Genomic DNA, 17,004 nt, shown 5'->3' with positions numbered 1-17,004 from the left:
CGTTTCTACATAGTTGAAAAAGTAGTAATCAAGCTTGTATTTGTAGTAATTTTTCCAATTACAAGTTTGAAAATTATTTTACCAATCTGACAACAAATTGTCGTAATAATGGTAAAACTAATATACATATGGTAAATAAATTGTTTGTGTAATAAAGTCCTTTAGCTAGTAATTAATACCTCACTTTATGTAAAATTTGTTGTGATTGAGATAATTACTTATAATACAACGTGTTTTACTATAAAGTACAACAACTAAGGTATAACTGATAAATATAGTCGTATTATTGATATTACTTGGAATACGATTTTTTTAACGATAATTTTATCTCTATTGACAACGAATATTGTAAATATTAATAATCATACATAAATTATATGAAGTCTTTAATCTTGTAAAATAGTTCTTTTTTTATGTAATTATGGTCCTTTTTTAAGTAAATTACAACATTCATAATATTTTTACTACAAATACCACATTTAACGTATTTAGTGGTAATTACAGTGGTAAACTAAGTAATTACAACATTGACGACCCTCATTACACGTTTTTGAACAATTCACGTGTAACATAATTAAAAGGTCCTTAAAATTGTAATTTTTTTACACATGTCACCATATTACTGGATGACCTGTTTACCTGTACAACAGGTTGTTCATTTTTATATATTATTTTTAAATAATTGATGCATGCTATGCATCAACTCACCCTGGCCTTTCCCATGCCAATGCCATATATAGATTTTCTGTGTATACAACGTGTTGGCATAGAAATAAGGAGATAGTGTAAAATGTAGTAGGTATTCCATGTCTTTGAAATCGTTTTCCTCTTTTCTTTCGCGTTGTCGTAATTGATGTGAATATCTTCATGTTTTCTTCCCTTTAGCTTTACTAATTTGTCCATGCGAAAACGCTGAAATAGATCTAGCTAGCTAAAATGTGTGGAGGGGTCTAGAATTCAGAAATGGGATGATTGCTTTGCTTCGAGGGCACAACTGCCCCTTCAAATTATTATATATGATCATATACTAGCTTCAAGGGACTGAGTACGTGATCGAAGCAAAGGAATGGGAACCAAACATTGGCTCAAAGTAAAAAGGGGTAATTGAGGACCCAATAGGTGTAAATATCGATCTTTCATGCCTTTCTTTGAGGCCAACTAGTCGACATATATAGGAGACGAAGCATTTAGGTTGTGAATATCTAAAAATGAAATATATTGTCACATTATCATGTATATGCCCTATATATGGCCCTTGTATTGGTTGTTCTGGATGAGCTGAGTGAGGAATGGAATCACAGATAGATGCAAAGCCTACATGGCTACATTTATATATGGGTACCCTTTATAAATGAAAAACGTACTAACATTTTAACCTGCATTTCGATGTGCTAAGTATTAATTTAGATCTCTCTTTTTTTCTTTTCTTTTTGAATAAAATTTAGATCTTATTTGTGTTAATAAACGTTCAAAAACGAAAGTAGTGTGTCCATACTCCTTCTGTCCTCGCGTCACCAACTTTCTCAACGTTTCGGCACAACATTGATTGATTGTATGAATTGAAGGCTCAAAAAATAAATCCAGATTGTGATTGAATTGAATGCACTGGTTTTACGAAAATGATAAGTTTGGAAAGATCTTCTAGTAGCACTGACTTCATGAGAAAGCAATAGTCCAGCTGATGGCCAAAATTGTTCATGAAAATTGATTTCCACCACCATCATGGCATCACAAATATTACAGGCCTATATGACACATGCATATAAATGGCTAGGCATATTGATAAACACTCGAAGGCTAGCCATTGAAACTTTCTTTCACATTCACACACTTGATACCTAATCAGATTGATAGAAGTTTGTCATATATATAACAAGGTTTCCAGCTTCACCACCACAATTGTATCAAACTTCCTACCAAACATATATACATGGTGTGATCGTCTCAACCATATATTAATTGAACGCTAGATTAAGTAAGGTTCATTACTCTTGTAGAGATCAGCCAGAATTACTTTTTTTCCACTTTGATTTCACATCGAATGTGTTAGGATCTTAAACTTAAAACAAATTTTCAGGAGATGGAGTAGTTTTAAGACACGTTTCGTGTGGGTGTGTATACGTTATGACTCTATCGTCTCCCTCTTACTTTTCATGCCACCGCCTAGGGTTTGGCCTAGGCTCGGCTTTGATTTCCAGTCGAATCAACCATGATTCATGCATCCCTGAGAGACGGTCAAGATTGTACCCTGGTACGTAGGGGGCTATGGCTCTATGTTCTCACTGGTCTCTGCGTCGGGCTCCTTGGCCTACGATATGGAAGATTTGAGATTGGCCTACGATATGGAAGATTTGAGATTAGCTTCTCTGATTTCTCATAGAAGACTGATTGCTGCAACGATGTCGTAAACCGGCCATGGATCAACGTGGTTGAGGCCGCTTGTTTCACGAAGCCTTGGCGGGAGGTGTCGGTTACCGGAGATGGTAAAGATTTTGTAATTGGTGGTTATATTATTCACACAGAAACAGCTGAGTATTACATGCCTTTATATAGGCTACATCAAGAACCCTAGTTGGGTTGTACAAGGGAACCTATTTGTACAAGGAAAACAATTACAACAATAAAGATAATGATACAGAACTAATTACTTGCTTCAATACTCCCCCTCAAGTTAGAGTGTATATTGATGACACCTAACTTGTCAAGAAGCAATCCAAACTGCATCGAACTCAACGGTTTAGTGAACATATTTGTAGGTTGGTCCTTAGTCAGAATATGCACTATCCTCACAACTCCTCTTTGAACCTTTTCACGTACAATATGGCAATCTATCTCGATATGTTTCATACGTTCATGAAAGACTGGATTATTAGTTATGTAAATGGCTGCTTGATTGTCACAAAACAGCCTAGTAGGAGCTAATTGTTGAACATGAAGGTCATGTAAAATGTTTCTAAGCCAAGTTACCTCACAACATGTAGAGGCCATGGAGCGATATTCTACTTCTGCACTTGAACGAGAAACCGTTCCTTGCTTCTTGGTTCTCCACGATATAGGTGCTTGACCAAGCATAATACAATAACCAGTGATGGAACGTCTAGTATCCTTGCATCATGCCCAGTCAGCGTCACAAAAAGCTGTTAACTCAAGGTTACTTGATGAGGGCAAGAGAATTCCTTGACCTGGGCTATGCTTGATGTAACGCAGCACTTGATGGACAACATCTAAATGTGGCTGCCGTGGTTGATTCATAAACTGACTGAGGATGTGTACTCCATATGCTAAATCTGGTCGTGTAATTGTTAAATAGATTAAACGACCCACAAGCCTTCGGTACTGTGATGGATTTGTCAACAATTCACCATTAGCTTGCGTAACAGAATATTCTGATCAACAGGAAACTTACAAGGTTTAGATCCAAGATATCCTGCATCTTCAAGGACTTCAAGTGCATACTTGCATTGACAAAGCACAATTCCCTTCTTTGATCTCGCCACCTCAATGCCTAGGAAATATTTCAACTTTCCTAGGTCCTTTAGTTTAAATCTGCCCGAGAGGAACCTCTTCGTTGCTTCAATGTCTTCAAGACAATTACCAGCCAATATCACATCATCTACATAGACTAGCAAAGTAGTGAGTTTTCTGGATTGAACCCGAACAAACAAGGAATAATCTGCCCAAGATTGTACAAAACCGGCAGACTTAAGAGCACTAGAAAGCTTGATGAACCATTGTCGTGAAGCCTGCTTCAACCCGTATAAACTCTTGTGCAACTTGCATACTCTTGTCTCCCCCTTTCGTCCGAAACCAGAAGGAATAGTCATGTATACTTTTTCAGTAAGATCTCCGTTCAAGAACGCATTGTTCACATTAAGTTGATGTAAATGCCATCCCTTAAGAGTGGCAAGACTAAGCAAGACATGAACGGTTGTCAGCTTTGCTACTAGTGCAAAAGTTTCACTGTAATCGATACCTTCCACTTGACTATAGCCCTTGGCAACAAGACGTGCTTTGTATCTTTCAACTGTACCATCAGGATTCAACTTGAGCTTGTAAACCCATTTACAACCAATTGGTCGTTTGTTAGGTGGCAAAGGGACAAGACTCCATGTCTTATTTTTTAGTAATGCCTGAATCTCAGTTTGCATGGCTTTGCGCCATTTTGGAACCTGTACTGCCTGTGAGTAAGAAGTTGGCTCTTTGTGGAGGGTGAGTTGTGTGACAAAAGCATGGTGAGAAGGTGATAATTTGTCATAAGATAAGACATGAGCTAGGGAATGAGAGGTACCTGACGTCGGTTCAAATGATGGGACAGAGCGAGAAGGAAGTACTGTCTTGATGTGAAAATCACGCAAGTAACTTGGAGTGTGAGTAACTCTTGAAGATCGACGAGGAGGTGTTGGTGCATTGTTATCAACAGGAGGATTGGACTCGATATGTGCTGCAGGAACAGACTCGATATTGTCAGTAGGAATGGACTCGATAGGGATAGAGTTTGGAACTAATTCGATAGGAGTTGATGGAGAGTTTTCTAGTGTTTGTGTAGGAATAGAAGAGGATGTAGGCGGAAGCGGATGAACATTGAAGCCCGAAGAAACCCTATCAACTAAACCCGAGGTTTATGGAATGTTTTGTGGATTGTCCCAAACACGAGATGCCTCAGAATTTATCGGTGAAACCTGATTTGGAGGAATCCTGTTATGAGGTAATGGAACGGCAAAATGATATGGAAACATAGTTTCATGAAAATCTACGTCTCTTGACACGGAAACTTTTCCAGTTGCTAAATCAATGACTCTATATCCCTTATTCCCATGTGGATATCCCATAAAAACACATCGAACTGCTCGAGGATCAAACTTTGGAGGTTTGTTTGGATGAGTGGATGCAAAACAAAGGCAACCAAAAACTTTGAGGTGTTCATAATGTGGTTCTTTGTCAAACAATTTTTCAAAAGAACTTTTGTTGGGGTTCGATTGATTAAATATGCAGATGTTAAAATGGCATCACCCCAAAAAGCTCTAGGAAGATTTTCTTGGAATAACAAGGCTTTTGCCATGTTGAGAAGATGTCGATGCTTCCTCTCAACCACACCATTTTGTTGAGGTGTGTTGACACAACTTGTTTGATGACAAATTTCCTTTGATGCATAAAAATTTTTGTGATCAAACTCGGGACCATTATCACTACATACTATTTTGACTTGTGCATTATGCTGATTTTCGACAAGAGTGATGAAATTGACTAAAAGATTTCGAGCCTCTGATTTTTGAACCATTAGATAGACCCAAGTACTCCTAGTGTAATCATCTACGATAGTGAGAAAATATTTTGCACCTAAGTAAGTAGGTTCATGATAACCTCCCCAAATATCAACATGGATTAAATCAAAAGGCAACGCACTTGAAATTGAACTTAAAGGAAAAGGCTTCCGAGTTTGTTTAGCCAAAGGACACACAGAACAAGTACTTGTAGTGCAAGCTTTATTAGAAAGAAACGAAAACTGAGAGTAAACTCGGCTGGAAAGGTGTCCAAGCCGCTGATGTCAAAGATAAGATGACTGACTCGATATTACATTGCATTTTGCTTGCTGAACTTTGCCGAGACAGTATAGACCTTCCTTCTCAGGGCCCGTCCCAATCATTTTCCCCGATTGTAGGTCCTGTATGACACAAAAATCTTTTAGGAACACGGTGATAAAAGATGAGTCACGTGCAATTTTACTGACAGATATGAGGTTCAAATAGAAAAGTGGTACACACAAGACATTGTGCAAGGTGAACAACGATGAAAAAGTAACTGTTCCAACATGACTAACTCGGGCTAGACTACCATCAGGGAGTTTGACACTTTTATTTTAGACAGGATATTTGGTGGTGAGAAGATTAGGGTTGCATACTATATGATCAGTTGCCCCACTGTCTAGAATTCAAATACTTTGTTTGTCACAATTTGTAAACTGTAAAGCTTTACCTGAGAGTTCCTCAAAAGTAGAACTATTACCGACATGGTTTGCAGCACTAGACTTCTTCTCATTCAACATCTCAAGAATCTGTTTGCACTCGCTCTTTGAGAATGGGAAGTTACCTGATCTGCCTTCTGCGTCAAACATGGCTACAACATTGTTCCCGCGTGCATCATGGTTCTGTGTCTTTGTTGCTTCTTTCAAAGCTTTTCTCCTCTTGCAGTATTCATATGTATGAGCTGTTAGGCCACAAAATGTGCACTTCAGATGCGCACGACAATATTTTGTGTAGTGATTTTTACCACACTTGCCGCATTGCTTCTTCTCACTGCTCGCAGCACCTTCTTCACGTCCCTGATTCTTAACTACAAACACAGCCCCTTCCGGCTGTTGTTCGAGTGTTTTTCCTCCCAAAGATGCCTCGGCCTGTTTCTCATGACATAGTATCATGGAATAGGCCTTGTTGACCGCTGGAAGTGGATCAATAGCGACAATAGTCCCATGCATTTGTGCATATGTTTCATTAAGTCCCGTGAGAAACTTCATGATTTTCTGATTTTTTTATGTACTCACTGACCTTGCCCCCTTCTTCACACCCGAGATCACACAAGGCGTCACGTTCATCCCACAACGCTTTGAGTTTGGTGAAGTAGCCAGTAAAAGAATCAGCACCTTGCTCACACTTGTGAATTGCGTTTTCAGCATTAAACAATTGCACAGTATTTGTTTGCATAAATCTCTCTTGTAACTCAAGCCAAACAGCCCGAGCACTTCTATAATGAACAACGCTTTTAGAAATAGACGCAGACATCGATCCCCTTAGCCAAGTTTTGACCAAAGTATCGCACCTATCCCGTTGTTGTTCTTCTAGCTTCTCATCGGTTGGGCGCTGTAGAGTCCCATTGATGAAACAAATCTTGTTTTTGATTTTCAACGCGTCTTCCATGGATTGACTCAATTGCGTGAAATTGTCCTCCACTAAGGGTTGCTGCACAAGAACCGCGCCAGGCTGATCTGAGTGGTGGAGATAGAGGTAGTGAGTGGAGACCTCCCATGGATCTGTCGTGCGCATGGCTGGCGAAGAGCAACGGCTTCTTTGAGGATTTTCTCCCTCAAAAGTGTCTCCAGCTTCTTCTGCTCGTCTTCAGTCATGGAGATAGTCGTGTTTCGGGTTTAAGATCTCTTTAGGTATTCGGCCTCTGATCAAAGAGCTCTAGTACCATAAAAATTTTGTAACTGGTGGTTATATTATCCACACAGAAACGGCTGAGTATTACATGCCTTTATATAGGCTACATCAAGAACCCTAGTTGGGTTGTACAAGGGAACCTATTTGTACAAGGAAAGCAATTACAACAATAAAGATAATGATACAAAACTAATTACTTGCTTCGATAGATGATGATCCATGGCGGGATCGGCTTGGATCGACGAATCCTAGTTCGGGTCTACATGATGCTGGGTTGTCGGTGGTCTCAGCTTTGGATCCGAGGGTTGCGAGCTCAATGCGGCTTCAAGTCTAGAATCTGAAGGCAAACGACGGATTCAGGTTCTTGGGGCCTGTCAGGGCGGAGGCGAAAGCACTAGTTCTTTTACGGTCCGTAACCGGAGCTCGGGCGATAAGTCTTGGTGGCTATGGCGGTCCGGTGGGTAGGGAATTGATCATTCTGTGTGTCCATAACAGTTGGCAATGAGGAGTGGACTTGGGCCGCATGGTCTTCTCTTGGATCGGACTGCTAGGACCTTTCTCATTTTGGGCTGGTGGATCGTAAAGCTAGATCCCGGGGTAACCTCCTCTGTGTAAGATGGTTCCGGGCTCTTGGAATAAAATGTTAGAATTAGGATTCTGCTAATTCTTCTTGTCATGTTCTAGTTTTCAGTTCTAGTTTCGGTTTGAGTAGACTCATGGTAGTTTCAGTAGGATGTTTTAGAGCGTCCTTGCATGACATCAATTCTTGTGCCCTTGCGGGCATGTCATGTTGTAATTGTCATTTCTTTTCGGTTTATTAAAGCCTTGATGTCCATTCCATCAAACAAAAAGAAAAAAAAAGACGGAGTAGTTGCCTGGTAGGGTGATACATGTCTCGATCATTTTCGAGACATTACATTCTCTAGCCTTTATTGTGTTTTTGAAATATCACCATGTAAAATTTACGGTATTTGATCACCGCTACCATGCTACGGCTAAAATAACTTCACAATTTAACCTTGCAAAAGATTGTCAATTGTAGTATAAAGTAGCAAAGATCGTTCGATGACAGAGATTGAGGGTATTTAATTTCACACACAAAAACAATGTCACAAACGTGTCTATTGTTCCTAACGAACAGCAGATGAAGATCTAGTTAACTACCTAACCTACACTATTCAGAAAATTATAAAAATTTACAGACCTAAACTAGACACATAAATTCCTAACAGAATTTCACGGGATTTGGAGTTCGTTTACTATACTAACTAAATCACAAAAAACAAAGGACGGAAGAATAAGAAAATTGATTTGATTTTGTAGTTTGAGAAATATGACAGAGAAGAGGTTAGGGACTTTGGAAATTCACCACCGAATATGCTTTAAAACAATGTCCATACAACAAAGATTCCAATTACCAAGTCGTGAAAAGATTCAATCAAAAATAAACCGTGAACACACTGCATAAATTCTTACTACTTCCCTTATCTACTTAAACAAGATGAACGCACCGTTACCAAGCCTTTAGAATAACAAATCAAGGTATAGACGCTATCTTATCAACAAATTATTCGAAGCATTAAGATCAATAGAAGTTCGATTGAACAAGTATGCAAAACTAGTGTGGAAACGCCTACTTAGCATGCAAGTCTCTCTATTTGGTTTCACCTATCGTCCTATAGGTTTTACTACCTTGAATTAAGCCGTATTAACCATTTAAGAGATTAAACAATCTAATTCTAGCCCACTCACAAGCTCATAATGTTCTTTGTATGCATCTATTAACATAAACAAGCAAGAGTTATCTCTAAACCAAAACCAAATAGACAATCCACAGCTATGCTTATGACTGATCAATTATGGATCAAGATTCGAAACTAAAGTATTTTGTACTATAACTAGTTAACTAGTGAATTAGTACTAAGTAATCAACTAATTATAATCAAGAGAAAAAAGAATTTGCAAAACATGTATTGTCAAATTAATCCAATAATGGTTGTTTACACTTGACATGCAGAACAAATAAATGAATATATATGATCACAAACATGATCTCTTACATGGAAAATGACAAACCCAAAGTAATACACAACAATGACCACACACATATATAGTTCAGGAAACATCAAGAAATTGTTTGAAACAATGTAACCGAGAAAAAGAAAATCAAACCCCAAACAATAGACAGAAAAATAGTCATTGAACCCACGAAGCAGATGCTTGGCCTCAAAGTTCTGTAGAACAATAAGTCCTCTTCAAATTCTTGAACCTGTTGAACTCCAACACCGGCGAGCACGAAATTCTCAATGTCCTATGCCTGGATTTCCATGCTCCTACCTTGTACCTTATCCTTGCCTTGAGCCAAACATCCAGTTGAACCTTACCGGTAGCTTTCTCGAGCAAGAAATCCTTGGAGACAAAGCTGGGAAGCGCAGTGGATTTAGCAACGAACTCCACGTTGAATCGAGTCACATTACGATGGCGCTGGTAAAATGGCTCGACAGCAGAAAACGCCAATGTCTGGTCATTGTAATTGACAGTAGCCTCGATGGAATCATAGTAAAACGAGACTCTCTTGTTGGGGTTGTAAGACCTTACGGTGAAATCAAAAGTGGCAGAGAGGTGGTCATTGGTTAAGTTGTAGCCCTTGATTGAACTATTTTCGATGGTGTAAACGAGGCGTTTAGGCTTGACTACTAGCCAAGTAATGAGCACAGCAAGACCTAGAAGAATAACTAGGGCTAGCAAGATGATACCAATCAATCGAATTGGGTTTGGAGCTGGTCTTCTGGGTGTTTGTGAGGGTTGGGGTGTAACAGTAGGCATTGTAAAGAACCAAGTTTTTTTTGAGGCTGAATTTTTCTGCTTAATCTGACAGCTAATCTGTGGGTTAAGAGCTGCAGGCTACACATGTTCAAGTGAACTAATATAAGGAATGTTTGGGGCCTAACCATATTCTTTAACCTGCTTTCCTTCTTTGGGATCAAGACACTTTCTCTTTCGATTTCTTGGATGAAACTCAAGACATCTAGTTAATAAGTTAAGGGACTGAGATTCTCATATGTTATTTTCTTCAGTTCTGGATTATGTGAGTGTATGATTGTGACAGATAGAAGAAGAATCTTAGCGCTCCCAAGACCTTGGTTTTGGTTATGTTTGGCTTCTGATGATATGCATCTAATTAAGCACTACTTTAAGAATTATAACCACTTGCCCCTGAACCAACGAAAAGAATATATGCTACCATACATAGCAGTGATAATCAGAAAGCATCTTTAATATCATTTGCTTCAAGTGTCTAATTCAGTAAATTATTTTTTTTCGTTTATGTCCCTTACTTTGCCTCCAAGGTATGCTAGTGCCTAGTGTTAGTACTAAAACCACTCCTGTAGGTTTCTCCAGATAATCAAGACTTGTTACAAAGATCATAATGTGTAATCCTAGACCTGGATTTAGATTTATGAACAAGATAATCTACTTCATCTGGCTAGTTGCTGATTAATAGTAATGAGTTAGTGTAGCTTATTGTAAAATAATATGTACCAATAATAAAGGCATGCATGTAGGCCTGGTGTTCTTGCGTTCTTTGGGAGGCATGAGGCATATACTTGGATTGATAATTAAGAGAACGTCTTCGGTTCTACTCTTCATTTGTCTCTTAAACCTTATGCCAACATCCTATATTCTTTATGTTATTAGTCACAGAGAAGAATAAACTGAGAACAAGAAAATATATTCCCCAACAGTTCGATATGAAGAAAACTAGAGATGAGGGACTTTCAAATGAGGACTTAGCTAGGTGTGAGAACTTTCAAAACAATAGCAGGATGACTCAAAGGTTCGAAAAGACTTGTTCAATGCGACTGTAACACTCTCAAGCTATTAATGTTCAGATCTGTGACTACGTCTACATGTAGGTTTACCATGAGGTTCTCTTGAAATTAAAGAAAAATTGACCATTAGCCTAAAACCCAAAGAGTGCGTTTTGTTGATTTTTGCTTGACCAAAACCTTGGGGTTCACATTTTCATTGCCCTCCAGTTTGTAGATATGGTCTTGGGGCTGCGCAGCGGAATGAAAATGGTGACATTATCTTAGCCGGTTTAAAGGAATTGAGATGAGAATTCTAGTCCAAAGGCGATATAATCATATGCTGGAGGTTTCTGAAAACGTTGTTTCGGAGGTCGATTCCAGAAGTGGAGGAAACATTAGGAAGTGAATTCCTTTTGTTCACTTCAATTACTTGCACATTTTACCGCATGAATGTGATCAGCCAATCCATACACTAGATAAAAATGTGTTTGTTTCCTGCATTCGTGTTCAACGTTTGAGTTGAGGATGAACCTTCTTAGCTAACCTCATTGGGAAGACTTCCTTGGGGTACCTTAACGAGCTCTTTATTCTCTTCTAGTTTCAACTACTGTTAAGTGTTAACACTTTGACAGCTCCATGAATCATTCTCTTTGCAAACCCTTTCACTAGTGTAGAGGCTGAATGTATTTTGAATCCTCTGAAAGCTCCAAATGTGGATGTCGGATTTCTTATATCATACAATGTTCAAATAGGGCTCAGATTTGATTTCTGCTTAATTGAGTGTGCCTCAATGAGGGACTTGTAATGTACTATGGTGACAGAACTTTGAACTCCCAAGTTTGTGTAAGGTACTATACAAGCTTATCATCTAAGACCCTAGCAAACCTGAAGATTCACTCTCCCTCTAATCATATCCAAATTTCAAGGTGCTTTTGTTCCAAAAGGTTGATCCTATGTGAGGCAAACGAATCCACTCATGCAACCAAAAGAAAGAGAAAGAAGGGCAAAATGACATTAAAGCTAAGACTAAGACCTATGATAGCATCATGTAAACATCCAGTTTTAGTGAGAGGTCATTGCCCTAATGATGTATTCTGTATTCACTGATACTGGAGATTTCCCTGAAGTGATCACCTTGTCTCAGTCCTCATTTAGGGAAAACAAGGCCCTCAGTTGGAATTACTCCAATCTTTCAGCAACCGAAAGGGCAGGAATAGAGGATTCACAAATCTAAAAGGAGCAAAAGGAAAGGAGTTTTGAGAGAGATATAACGTCACCCAGGACGTACCCTGAATAGAAACTAAACAGAATTACCAGACGTACCAATTAACAATGAGACTTCTCAAGAACTACCAATAGTGCAGCAACAAATGCCTTGTCCTAACAGTCTAATCAGTACGTAGGGAACAAGTGAGAATTTATTAAAACACTCTACCACATTAGTCAAAAGGTAAGCTCGTTGAATGACCTTAAAAGCCTAAATGATAAGTAGAAAGTAAAATCATCAAGTCCAAGTAAAGGCATAAACACCCAAAACACAAAAGGGGGAGAAGGTACGGTTATTTTCTCCAACCCCTTACTGAATGGTAATACTTCAACAGCAATTTGCAATTATCTTTTCTCTTTTGTTTTTCATGTGAGAAAACTTTTGAAAACAAGAACAGTCGCTGCTCAAAACTATTTCCAAATCTCATGACAAAAGAGTGAACTGGGAATAAGCTCTTAATTAGAATCTCTACAAGCAGAACTTTCGCATATCAGAAAGGAGAGACCTCCAAATACTAACTGCTGCAAAACTGCAATTATATCCCAGTGTTCCCTTACTCATGCTTCAACTTCCATTGGAACAAATCAAAGCACAGATTTCCATAGCTGATTTAAAGCCCTGGTAAAAATCGGTGGCTATTCAACATTGTATTCTTCAGACATAATACAATTTCAAGCATGTTGAAATCTGTTCACTAGCCAAGGCTACTCAATATAAGAAACCAGATAATAGCAGCAGCTGATAAGTAAAACCTCATATCAGCAGCCTTTCTTCAGGTATATCTATACTCAAACAATTCCAAGTAAACGCCAAACAAATTCAGACTGATGTTGAACATGGCCAACACTCCTCTACCAAAAAGAATAAAGAAAGCACAACTGCCACAAGACAAGTCAAAACAAGAATCTAATAACCCGTAACAAAGCAAAAAAATAAAACCTAAACACTGAAAATTTCATTAGCCTACTCATTTTAACATTTGGCTTTGGCTTTATTTTTTCATTTTGGCCTGATCGCTTTGGGGGTTCAATCAGAGCTTGTCAAACCTTCTCCCCAGCAAGACAACTCTGTGTACGAAGCATTTTCTGCTCATTCTTGGTCACCAGAACAAGTACATAGAAAAGACATTCCCATAAGAGTAAGGCCAAAACCAACTGCAAGAAACTGTGGAAAGTCCACCACCACTACCAACCACAGCAACATCTCAACAAAAAAGGACAGAAACCACATAACCTCATAGCAACCAACAAGGCAAGAATCAACAAAACTGAATCAAACAAAAAAATTATCTCAAATTCCAAATCTTCCTTATAGTAATAAACTTCCAAGAAAATGGTAAATTCAAAGCAAGCTCTAACATAAGTATTCCAAATTTTGTTCACTTTCCCTGAATGTTACTGACACCCATCCTAGAAGTAAACACCCACAAATACAAATGAAGATAAATAAACTAGCAGGTCCACCATCCTAACAAAAACTATTAATCATAATAATCGTATTATTCAAGAATCAAACATGCACAACAATCTTTTTCTTGGAGAAGCATCATCAATGCCAGACCAGTACTACAGGCCGGGGTGCAATGGAGTGTTGGAGAAGGAAGACAAATCAATATTTGGATTGATAAATGGATCCCGGACTGCCCCTCTTACATGGTACAGAAACCTCCAAACTGTGTGTTTGAGCTTGTATCAGACCTCATTGAAACAAGCTCGGGACAATGGAGTCCAGCAGCTATACATGCTGCTTTCCCAACTGAAATTGCACAGAAGATTCTATGCATCTCACTTAGTGGTCGAAGCCTGAAGGACAAGTTATGTTGGAGGCGGAAAAACGAGGTTTTTACTCGGTTAAGACTGCATATTGGATAGCTCGCACAAAGGTTATGGGGGAGGTGCTCACTAATTCTTCTACTGGTGACCCTTTCAAAGAACTATGGAAGCATGTGTGGGAGGCAAAAGTACCAGGAAAAGTACGCATATGCATATGGAGGGCTTGCACCAACACTCTGCCATCAAGAGCTGCATTATGCATGAAAGGTCATACAGGTGATACCAGGTGCCTGCTATGCCCCTGTCCATTTGAGGACACTTCTCACATTCTGGTAAGATGCCCTTTTGCTCAAGCTGTGTTAGCTGCACCTCCATTCCAAATTAATACCGCTGTCGAGCCTTATATGACATTTAAAGAGTGGCTGCTGGACAAAGATGCAAAGATGCAGAGAGAGAAATTTTTAAGCTTTGGTTGTTTTATGGTCATTGTGGGGCAATAGAAATGATGTTATGTGGAATGAAAAGCACCAACAACCACAAGCACTCTTAGTAAGAGCAATGGCATGGCTTGAAGAATGCCATAAAGCTCAGGTAAAGATAACGAAAACAAAACAATCCAACATCAAGAAATGGAAGCCTCCTGCTACTGGTAAGTGGAAAATGAACATAGATAGTAGCTTCATCTCTTCTATTTGGCATGGTGGTACTGGGGGCATATTGAGAGACGATCAAGGGAACTTCAAGGCAGCCTTTGCTATCCCTGTCTCTACAGTAGCTTCAGCAAAACAAGTGGAATTGTGTGCTATCAAGGAACGTTTGAAACTGGTGAGAACTTTGAACCTAAACAATGGTATGATTGAAACCGATTGTTTAGAGGCTGTGGCATGTATTTCAGATGTACAGGGCTCATATGTGGGGCTGGAAGGAATCTTACATGACATTAGAGATGCCATGTCCTCTATGTGATGAGGACATCACAGTCAAACCTTTCGAGGTTTATGAGCGGAAAAAATGAAAAAAGAGAGCACCTAATCATTCCCTTTCCATATGGTTTGATTAAATGCTCTCAATATAATTTTCCCAGCTTGGAGGGAAAGCCAAGCTGATTCTAGAAGTCTCTAAGCTGCTGGTGTCTTTTCAAAATTCTATTTCAGTTTAGAAGTTTTAAGGTCTTCTATTGAGTCTTAATTGTGTCAGATTTAGAAGAGAGTCCTATTGAGTCTTTAATGCTTCAGTTTTAGAAGAGTCTTAAAGAGTCTTAATTGCTATCACTGCGAGCTATCTGCTCAAGTATAAGTGTAAGGGCCTAATGCCCAGGCATGTTGATGCAGGACAAATAGGGCAAACTCTAGAACTAGGGCTTAAATGACAGACCTAAGAAAAGGATAGGTCTACTAGCATCACACCAGTACGGTTTCTAGGCATCACACCTAGAGATTTTAGGCATCGGTATCACATGTAAGGTTAGGCTGCATCACACAAACCTAGACAGAAAGCAAAGCTCTCAAACTTATATTAATTCAACTCTGAATTTAAAAGACTACAAAGGCCTCTATATATAGAGAGGTTAAAACCCTAGATCCATCAGGATCAAGCAACCCTAATATTTTAGACCTTAAAAGATTCCTAATAATAAGACAAATCCAAAATAAGTAAGAAATCATAAACTTTCCCAAATTCTGACTTAAGATATTCTGCTCCTATTATCAGAGTATTTTCTGACTTTTCCTGTCAAAGGATTGGCAATAAGCCTAGATTTGGTGAGAGACCTGGGAGTGATTCCCCAATTAGAGTGTTATGTGTGTGTTTAAACCCTAAGCCTTAGAGTTTGTTGGTCCTGGTGTCTTGGCAGCAGGTTTGCTGCATCACTATGCCTACAATCTCGATCCAACACACCAGTAGATGTGCCAACAGAGTTGCACACCGCATAGCGGGTATAGCTTATGAGGCTCAAAATGCTGTAATTTGGCTTAGCAGTCCTCCATGTTTTATCATGGACCTCCTAACCTATGATGTGACTCATGAGTGACTAATTTGCACTCAATTTCTAATGCAGCTAGCACCTTTCATCAAAAAAAGAAAACAATCTGAGCTTCACAACGAAAACCAATTGGCAATGTTTTAACTCTTCAGTGCCCGAATCCTCATAATCTCTCTCACAGGACCTCAATTTTCAATCCCAAACAGCTCTAATCCTATAGCATTAAATAAGCAATCAAACAAATCAAGAAGAAACACACCGTTTTGCTACCAGGAGACCTTCGTGACACCGTTGAGAATGTCCTTGGAGGTTTTAACGTTAAAGCTAAGACCTATGATAGTGTAATGACTAATGAGAAGATCCAAATTTAGTGATAGGTTGATTGACCTAATGATGGATTCCGTATTCACTGACACCTACTAGAGAATTCCCTGGAGTGATCACCATGTCTCAATCCTCATTTAGGGAAAATAAGGCCCTTAGGCTGACCCTTACTCAGATTTTGACTCTCAGTATTAAGATCAAATAATTGAAGCAAACGATTGATGTGCAATGAGGATTCACTGCATATAACAATAAACTTCTAAGAATACCGAACCAATTCACAAAACTATCTCAAATTCCAAATCTTCCTTATAGCAATAAACTTCTAAGAAAATGGTATTCTAATGCAAGCTCTAAGATAAGTATATCCTACTTTTCTCATTTTTCATCAAACTTCAGTCAAACACTCACACCAATCCTGGAAATAAACGCAAACAAACACATTGGCAGGTAAATAAACTGTTAATCATAATAATTCAACCGTGTACAACTCTTGACCCTCGAATAAAGTAATCTTAGCTCTACAATCAAAACCGAGCCATGTCGACAGGCCCTATCCTTATTAAGCCTCAATTTTTTTCCACATTAGTCACAAAATTGTCCAAATCTAATTCCTCAGAATCAATCAAACAAAACAAGAACAAGCCAAGGAGAGAGAGAGAGAGAGAGAGAGAGAGAGAGAGAGAGAGAGAGA

General features: G+C 38.8%; 1 protein-coding gene and 1 pseudogene across 2 annotated transcripts in view; both read right to left on the bottom strand.

Annotated features, from left to right (window-relative positions):
- Positions 1-9,380: 9,380 nt before the first annotated feature.
- On the bottom strand, positions 9,381-9,980 carry LOC101306903 (uncharacterized protein At1g08160-like). Its single transcript, XM_004295849.1, has one exon. It carries the CDS (start codon positions 9,978-9,980, stop codon positions 9,381-9,383), a length of 600 nt encoding a protein of 199 aa, XP_004295897.1.
- Positions 9,981-12,702: 2,722 nt separating this feature from the next.
- Positions 12,703-17,004, bottom strand: part of LOC101312910 — a 4,751-nt pseudogene continuing 449 nt past the window's right edge. Inside the window, exon 2 of the transcript XR_184252.1 lies at positions 12,703-12,851. The product of XR_184252.1 is annotated as a ribosomal protein S14, mitochondrial-like (transcript). The remainder of the gene's footprint in view (positions 12,852-17,004) is intronic.

The sequence above is a fragment of the Fragaria vesca genome, linkage group LG3 (genome assembly GCF_000184155.1).
Source record: "Fragaria vesca subsp. vesca linkage group LG3, FraVesHawaii_1.0, whole genome shotgun sequence".
In the NCBI taxonomy this organism is placed as follows: domain Eukaryota; kingdom Viridiplantae; phylum Streptophyta; class Magnoliopsida; order Rosales; family Rosaceae; genus Fragaria; species Fragaria vesca.
Note: the sequence above shows the minus strand (reverse complement) of the source record. Positions and strands in the feature narration are given on the sequence as shown.